The 9,118-nt window shown below is 45.2% G+C and overlaps 1 protein-coding gene across 1 annotated transcript; it reads right to left on the bottom strand.

The window, feature by feature from the left end:
• Positions 1–3,600: 3,600 nt before the first annotated feature.
• DCLRE1B (DNA cross-link repair 1B) lies at positions 3,601–9,109 on the bottom strand. The gene is made up of 5 exons (XM_053393539.1): positions 9,006–9,109; positions 7,675–7,874; positions 7,416–7,581; positions 5,938–6,120; positions 3,601–4,769 (listed from the first exon to the last, which is right to left on the bottom strand). The coding sequence occupies exons 2-5, from the start codon at positions 7,861–7,863 to the stop codon at positions 3,619–3,621; spliced, it is 1,689 nt and encodes a 562-aa protein (XP_053249514.1). The 5' UTR covers positions 7,864–7,874; positions 9,006–9,109; the 3' UTR covers positions 3,601–3,618.
• Positions 9,110–9,118: the final 9 nt, after the last annotated feature.

Here is a 9,118-nt window from a genome sequence, read left to right as displayed (position 1 = left end):
CAAATAATTTGTTTTGTTTCCCTGCATTATTTCAGGATTCCCGTTTTCATTTTTCTAATGTATTTTCTACTGCATATGCAGCGTTCTGTGTCTGCTGCTTCTGGGTGAAAAAGAATCAAACTGATCTCAATTAGGTTCTCACCAATTATCTCCCACTCCTGCAAAACACTGTCTCTGATGCTGCTAACCCTCACCTATGACATACTCACCAGAGGTGCATTTACATAACCCACCCCACCTTCAGCTGCATTTTGCATGCTCTCCTATTTGTGGTTTTTGCATTCAGCTTGGAAAGCTTCCTCATTTGCTTTATTACAAAACTGGCTTTAAAACAAGAGTCAAGCTCTTGCAACAGATGCCCTGCTATGCCAAACCTTCAATGAACTGTGAGCAGTAGGGAGCAACCCACTAAAAACTGGTGAGAAACTCAGCAATGGAAAATGCTAGCAATAGGCAGGAAAACTCCTTCATAACCCTCAGGCTTCCCTCTCCCCAAGTGCCACAAGGCGTAATTAAAGAGGGCCCACCTGGGCTGGGATCGGAGGCTTTAATTTCTGAGCTGCCATTGCTTTGAAAGCAATGATTACTTTAATACCACTGCTGATTACATAAGGGATATCATACAGCAGGGTGTGGTGTTCTGGGAAAGAACTACAAGTACTAGGAAAGCAAGCAGCCACAAGCAACGCCAGACATACTACTATCTCCCAGCAACTCTCTTGCTGATCTTTTTCTCGTTCTAAAGCACACTGGTTTTGTGACAGAGAGGATGGTTTATACATACTGTTCTGTCCTGCTGTTGTAGCACACAGGTTTTAGTGTGCCAGATGGCTTCTGACCAGCAGCTATTTTGCAGCCATCGCAGTGACAAAACTCTGAAAAATTGTATTTTCAAGGGCATGGCAAAACACTAGGCATATCACCAGAAGATGGGATAGTTCTGGAAAGCAGGAGATAATGAACCCATCTGACTATCTGCTCCAACAGGCCTCCCCGTAATGGCGAACTCCTGGGAGGTTCTTCCATTTGCTAGTGAACAATCATGGCTGCACTCCATTTGACCAAACTCTGAAACAGAAACATTATAGAGCTGCTACAGAGCTCAGTTCCAGGGCCAAATAATTTCTTAGGCTATCAGTGCAAAGACTGTTGTTCTTCTACAGCATAATAAATTATCCCACGTGGAGACCGCGACAACTGATAACCCTGTCTGCTAGAAGTGAACATGAAAGGCAGCTCATTTATGCCTAAAAGAAGCAGCCACTTTTGTTATCAGCCTGACCCTATACAAGCTGACTTAGAAGTAAGTATCTCTGAGTTCAGTGGGACCAACTCCTAAGAAAGTCTGCAGAGGATTGCAATGCACAAGCCCCCTGAACAATCTGTGGCTTGTTGTAAGTCGTTTAAAATGTACTATAAGTAGTACTGCTATCAGGGGCATGGTAAGCAGGAGCCTTCTAAAGGACACAGTGAGACCAAAGAATAAAGCAAGTTTCATAAAATCGCTATTGGCCCTGTTATGGCAAGGATAACATCAAATGCAGAACCCCACTGTCACAAGGAGGTTAGAAAATATGGGGCTTTTTTTCTTTAAAAAGTAATAAATTGTTACTGATTTGTGAAAGGATTCACACAATGACCTTCAAGGAAACACTTTTGTTGTATGAAAATTCCTAGTAATTGTCTTTGGGAAAATGCAGTTCTTCCCCCCAGTAGGTGCACCATAGCTCTTGCAAATGCCTTCTGGAAAGAAACTCTAGCCTGCTTGCAAAGCCTGTTCACTGGCCATGATAACACATGGTGATAAACAATTTAACGTGTGTGTATGCCTATGTTGTTAAACCATCCTTTTAGAAGTGTTTTAATTTTACTTTTTACTTTCTTTAGAGGCTGAGTGCTCCTCCAAGGAACCACTCAACCATGGGAGTGTTCACCTAGCCCTCAAAAAGGAAGATGACAAGTCCCAGGAATACCCCACCATTTTCTAAATTTTATGAGTCGGATGTGCAACAAAATGATGTGGTACTGAGAGCCCCTGTTCAGTATTCCATACAATCATGTCTTCTTCTGGGGTATTCCATTCCCCTGCCCACCTAGTTTTCAGGATTCCACCCCCCTCCCACCCAAAAAGACACTCAGCATTCTGTTGTGATTTGAGTATGCTCAGTCCTCCAATGAACTGGAGGTGTTTGTAGAGGGGGGGTGTCCTGTTAGGCGCCCCCCCCCCCGAAATATTTTTTTGTACTTCTGTAAATCTTGGAGTTTCCCCAAATATTCTCTTTCGCATCGATTTTGCCTATAATTCTGGTCAGTGGCCTAGTTAGCCACTTGGGGGCCCAGGGCAGGGCACACACGAGATGGGGCAGGGCATGCCAGAATTCCAGTGCCCAGGCCCCGTTCCACTCTGGTGCTCTGCAGACCCACGTTGCATTTTCAAGCAACATGGAACCTGCTGGGAGTCCACCTGCCGCCTTCCCCTTGGCTGTAGAGCCTGCAGGTGCCCGAGCCACCACATCACTCTCAGGAGAGACGCATGGCTCAGGTGTAGTAAGTACTGCCCCCCACCCCCCAGATTCTGGTGGTACTCACCAGCTTTATTTACTATCAGAAGGAATGCTAGGGAAATGCTCTCCCCTCGCTAACACTGGTGTGTATCTTTCCTTTTAAAGCCCTAAATGGCCTCGGTCCAGTATACCTGAAGGAGTGTCTCCACCCCCATCGTTCTGCCCGGACACTGAGATCCAGCACCGAGGGCCTTCTGGCGGTTCCCTCATTGCGAGAAGCAAAGCTACAGGGAACCAGGCAGAGGGCCTTCTCAGTAGTGGCACCCATCCTGTTGAACGCCCTCCCACCAGATGTCAAAGAGAAAAACAACTACCAGACTTTTAGAAGACACCTGAAGGCAGCCCTGTTCAGGGAAGCTTTTAATGTTTAACAGACTATTGTATTTTAATATTCTGTTGGAAGCCACCCAGAGTGGCTGGGGAAACCCAGCCAGATGGGCGGGGTATAAATAATAAATTATTATTATTATTCCTGATATTTGTAAAAACCCATGGTTTGTTGGTAAAACCCAACAGGTTAACCCCCCCCCAACAACCACCATAAAGCATTTATACAATATTCTGCTGTTGCCAATGGATTTGGGCTAAGGTAAAGATAGAGCACATGCTGGCTTTGATCATTATGTTGATAACCCCCAAGAATTAACAAGCAAAGCCTCAAACTTGGATGCAGAAGTTTAACACTGATTTTACCAGTGTCTCTTATGGGCAATAAAACCTTTTATATAAAGTATGAGCACCACTTCCCCCAGCAGTGTTGAGGAGGATACAACTGTCCTATCTTGAAATTTATATACCAACCATACACTACTGGAGTTTTGCACAGTTCTCTTTTTTTTAATTCAGAAGAAAATAAACTTTACTAGAAAACAACAGTGGGTGGAATTCAAAGTAGTGTTAAGGAGATCGCTCCCATCACCACAAGCATTTCTGCTTCTCCCTCTCTGCCCCTGACCCACACACTGTTATGGGGGTTCTCCTCACCTCCCAGAGCCAATTTGGGGAGGGGATGAAGCTGAGAGAAGCCCTTTTGCACTGGCTGCTGCTAGTTCTGCTATTCCAACTGCAGATTGCCTTCCTCATTATTCCATTTTGTGTCTTTTCCTTTTTTCAAGTAGTTATCTACTTGCCAGTCAAACTGTTGGAGAGAAAGTTGCTTTGGGATGTTGAGCGGAGATAAATCATATTCCTGAAGGAGACCTTGGGAAGCCTGTTCATTGACAGGCTGGAATGTTACATCTGCTGGAGAGGCGAACGGGTCACGTGTATCAATCTGAGCAGCATGTGATGTTGAGGGAACATGGTTCTCCAAGGCCAGATTCCCCATACATTCACTGCCTACAGAGGAACAAAGCGTTCTTTCTGCATCCCTTTCAAACCAGGACAATGTATTTGTGTGTTTCAATGTCACAGTTGCCTGGCATTTTTGACACTGATTGACACCACTGCCATTCAGCTGATGTTTGGAAGATGTCGTAGATTCAGACGTTATTGCTCTCTGGCTCTCAACGTTTTCTTGTTTTGCCGTTATGTCTTTTTGGTCCTCCTCAACACAGCCAGATTGAGAGCAAGGCACAGCTTTCTCCATGGGCTCTGGGCAGCTTTGCTGGGAAATCTCTGCATCACAGCCATTTTCACTCTCACTGCTACATATTTCTGGGGGGTCAAAGCAAACCCCTTTGGGTACATGGTGAGAGATACTCAGTTTCAGCTGTTTTGAGGGCCTTTCCCACTTACTGTTTCCTTGCTGCATGAATACTTTCACTGATTCGGGGACTTTGGGCTCCAGTGGTGTGCAGTTTTTAGCTGTCAAATATTGTTGGAAATACATCTGAAATTCTTCTTTCTTTACCACTGGGATTATAGAGCAGGGCTTTAGCCAAGCTACAAATTCCAGCAACTCTTGGAAAGATGAGTGGTCTGAGTATGGAACAACGTGGATGTCAGGGTGCTGGAACTTCAGCGGCCGGCTGGTAGGGAGAACAGCTATGGTCGGATGGCTCTGGTTCCAGCAATTCATATTTGCTTGGCGGATTTCTGAAAAATCCACAGCATGAATCCTACCCATTCCTTCCTCAGAGGTGAACACATCCTCCATCTCCAGCAGTTTCATAAGTTCCAGTTTCTGGGGACTTACCACAATCCAGGTGCCAAATTCCTTGGCCAGTTCCACCAAAAGCGACTCTTTTCCTAAACTATAAGTACCTAGAAGAGGACAAAGAACTGTAAGCATTTCAAAGGCCAGACGGCATGAGGCACAGTGAAGTTTATTCAGCAGCTAATAGTACCTTAATCTCAGGGCTTCTGATACAGCAGCAGCTTAGCTGTTACTCTGGAGTTCAAGGCTGTGTATACACTATATCTTTAAAGCACATTTTGAACACAATATTTTCCTCAAGAATTCTAGGCACTATTGTTTACCTCTCAGAGAATAATCATTCCTAGCAACCCTTCAACTACAGTGCCCAGAATTCTTTGTGGGAATGTATGTGGATGCGAATGGGATCTGTTCCGGAGTGCTGTTCGCATCCTGAGCAGAACGCAACCTGCGTCCGCGTGTGCCGCGATTTGCCGCTTCTGCGCATGACGTCATTTTGAGTGCCTGTGCATGCGGCGAAACCCAGAAGTAACACATTCCGTTACTTCCGGGTTGCCGCGGAGCGCAACCTGAAAATGCTCAACCTGAGGCGACTTTAACCCGAGGTATGACTGTATAGTGTGTACATTTTCCAAGTAATTCTAGCCTGTCCCCAAGTGAGTGCCTGCCCCAGTGGTTAATGATCCTTGCGCTACTAAACTCAGCTATGAATTTATCACCCAGATTTTATGGATTCACATCCTTCAGAGTAATTCATTGTACAGGATCTATTTTCACATATGAATTTGGGGGAAATGTGCTTGTAAACCTCATTTGAAAAAGGTAAGATTTCTTTAATGCCCTAAGATTAAGGATTCCCAAACTGTGGCCCAAGGACCACCAGCAGTCCACAAATCCAGGTAGTCTGTGGTATGTCTGTAAAAATGAAAAATCTTTAATTGGTTCATAAAGACCCTCAGCAAATTTCAAGTGGTCTGTGGGGGAGAAAGTTTGGGAACCGCTGCATGAGGTCCATACTTGTGTTCCTTTCTGAACAGCCATTGAAAATTCCAGTGTGTTAGCCACCCTGTTCTTCTATTTTCTATTCAGTAGTTTTGAAACTGTGCCTTAACCAACATAGGGATGGAGAACCTGTTCCTGGACTCCAGCTCCCATCAGCCCCAGCTAGCATGGCCAAAGATCAGGGATGCGAATTAAAATTAAGCAACACCTGGAAGGCCTTGAGTTCCTCACCCAGTTTAAGAAACGTCTTCAAAACCTATTAGGACTGCTTACCAATCTTAACCTGGTGATGGGGGTGGGCTCTGATCACCTCTTTGATCTGTTCAGTGGCCTTTTGCCGGGATGGTATGACAATATTGGGGTGGCAGTTGGTATTGTCCAGGTAGAGGCTGCTGATAAGCTTTGAGTTCTTCAGAGCTGGTTCCTGTTGCAGGCTGGGAGTGTAGCGGAAATCACCTGGTGAGACACGGATGTTACATACCCGTCAGGGGAAAGCCACTTGAAGGGTTAAAATGGAAATTACGGTTAAAGTTCCAAAGGACTAAGCTAAGGACAAAGCCAGCTTCTTTGGTTACTGTGGAAGACATTGCTGCAGCAGAGTTTATTATTAACTGTTTCTATACAAATTTCAAGTCTAAAATTATTGCTTTGTTCCCCCTTGTGAAACAACCAGAGTGGAAACCCAACCAGATGGGTGGGGTATAAAAAAGAAAATAATAGTAATTATTATTAACCATGTGTGGCTAGTAGGCCTGGGCGATATATCAATATAGAGGAGGAGCAGGCAGAGCCAGAGCAGTAGCTGGCTGACACGTTGTCACTAGAAAGCATTCCAGACCCACCATCTCCCAGAACCCGGTGGTCCTTAAAAGTAGGAGAGCAAAGAGCTCAAAGACAGAGGGCACTTAGCAACACCTGTAGAGGTGGTGATGATGATGAATGAGGAAGTGGGAGAGAAGGGGGTGGTGGAGATTCACTCAGAACAACCCCATTATCCACAAGGCTGGGTTCTATAGCCTCTCTCTGTAAAGTGTGAAATAAAAAAAGGGCTGTAAGAAACTTTCTCCCTCATCTGCCTCTGAGCTGTGACCTGCCGCAAACCACTGTCGTAAATCTATACTGTCTTGCTCTTCCTCTTCCCTGGAAGGGTCAGGATGGGAGGCTGTCTCCACCACTCCTCCTCTTCTGTCCAGCCCCTGACTTCTCAACAGACTAACATGGCTACCGGTCCCAGGATATGGAAGGCACATGAGGCCAGCACCTTGCTGTAACTAAGGTCTGCTTGCTACCTAGCTGGAAACCATGTCTTGGTTCCATGTTCCATGACACAAGACAGGCAAGGGGTGTTTCTGTCTATCTATCTCTCTGTGTGTATTTCATATACAGTCATACCTCTTGTTACGTTCGGTTCAGGTTACATCTTTTCAGGTTGCGTCCTGCGGCGACCCGGAAGTACCAGAAAGTGTTACTTCCGGGTTTCACCACTTGCGCAGACATGCAAAATGACGTCACACGCATGCGCAGAAGTGGCAAATCACGACCCGCGCATGTGCAGACGTGGGTTGTGTTCCTCTCAGGTTGTGAATGGGGCTCTGGAACGGATTCCGTCCGCAACCAGAGGTACCACTGTACATATAAGCAAGTAATTTTAAAAATAACTTCTGGAAATAGGCAAGGTTTTGTGCTGAGAAACAAATTAAGAGATAGCAAAAAGCACAGAGGAAAATGTTAGATGTCTCTCCTCAACATACCTGTGTAAAGGATGACACCAAAGTAACCTTCAAAAAGGAACATGACAGATCCAGGACAGTGGTTGGCATCTATCAGGGTCACAGTCATGGTCTCTCTCTGCATCTCATCTAAGGCCAGGACATGGCTGTCTCCAACTTCCAGAGGGCGGATCCATTTTTCAGCCACCTAAAAAACAGAATGAAGGCATGGCAGAGTCAACTGTAGGCCTCCCCTAAGTTAAAGTGGTGGAAGATCGCACATGTGTGTGTAAAGATCTACCTTCAGTCTAAGATGCAGAATTCGACCAGTTACCGGAGAACAATAAATAGGCCGGTTCCACGTGCTGGAAAGCCCCACTGTATGGTCACTGTGCATGTGAGAAAGAAAGAACAAACGAGCCCTCCCAGCTTTTCTGATATTCCAAAAATCCACCGCAATGGGTGTCCCTGCGATGAGAGTTCCGTTCATCAGTCCAGCTCCTGTTAAAAGAAAGGGGGAAATTCTGAATACCAAAAACAAACAAACAATCACCTCAGGAAAGTCAAGGGTGGATGGGGGCATCAATAAAACTACTAATGGTCTTAGAACTGGATCAACAAGAAATAAAAACTGAGATACATGTTTTAACAGGAATGTAAAAATTCACAAATAGAGAGATAAAAAGAGAGACAGGGGTTGGGATAGTGGTGCTTACAACCTGATCCTTAAATGTATTCAGAAGTCCTACTAAATTTTAGCAGCTGGTAATTACTTAATTTTCTAAATTCAGGGGAGGTTAAAGCATAGTTTTATCACTGGCTCCTTCAAGCAGGCAGGGACTGCCCTCTCTCACAAGTAGGCATTTATCAACTGCCCCAGACAGGTGTGCTCCCTCTGCTAGTTTTTATCAGCCACAAGGGGCAAAAGGGCAAGGGGCCAAGTGGTTGCTCGGAATGAACCAAGCACCTTGTTCACATCCTCAAGCGTTAGCAACTAAAACTCATCCAACGCAACAGGATGCAAATGAGTCACAAACAGCTACCTTTGGTAGCTACCACATCCTTCAGGCCAGACTGTGAGAATGAGAAAGGGTGGGAAGAGGACTGGCAGATAAGATTATAAGAATATGAGCTCCATAGGATAGAACTTTGATACAAACTAGTGTGACGGCCTAACAATTTGGATTGAGAAGCAACAGCAGGTAAGATGAAGAAGCAGGATAGTTGCAAGGGGGACTCTAAAATTACAGGAAGGTACTATACTGGAGTGATTGTACAAAGGACACCTACTACCCTTTGGAACTCCCTGCCTAGTGATACCAGGCAGGCACCTTCACTGTACTCTTTACAGCGCCTGCTAAAAACATTTCTATTTATACAAGCCTACCCAGCTGTTAAGAAAGTTTTAATCTTTTTTTAGTCTCTTCTTGTAACTTTCCCAAAGTTTTAAATTATTGTTAATTTTATTGTTTTATGTTTGTAAACGGCTTTGAGGGTGCATACATTTTAATAAAATTATACACGTTTCACATCCGGTCCCAGAAACGCTTGCCCACTTCGCTCCGGCGCTCTCTCGGTCCTGTCTCCCACCCCCAAAACCAAAAATTGTAGCGAGGAGTAAAGGGAGCTTACTGTGCTACTTTGTAGGCCTTCGGCACAGAGAGCAGGGAAAGGGAACGGGCGTCTCCCTCCCGTTGCTAAAATGCTTTGCAGTCAGCGGGTTGAATCGGAGCGCCGGTACTGGA

This window comes from Podarcis raffonei, chromosome 6 (genome assembly GCF_027172205.1).
Source record: "Podarcis raffonei isolate rPodRaf1 chromosome 6, rPodRaf1.pri, whole genome shotgun sequence".
In the NCBI taxonomy this organism is placed as follows: Eukaryota; Metazoa; Chordata; class Lepidosauria; order Squamata; family Lacertidae; genus Podarcis; species Podarcis raffonei.
This window is presented reverse-complemented; position numbering and strand designations above follow the sequence as displayed.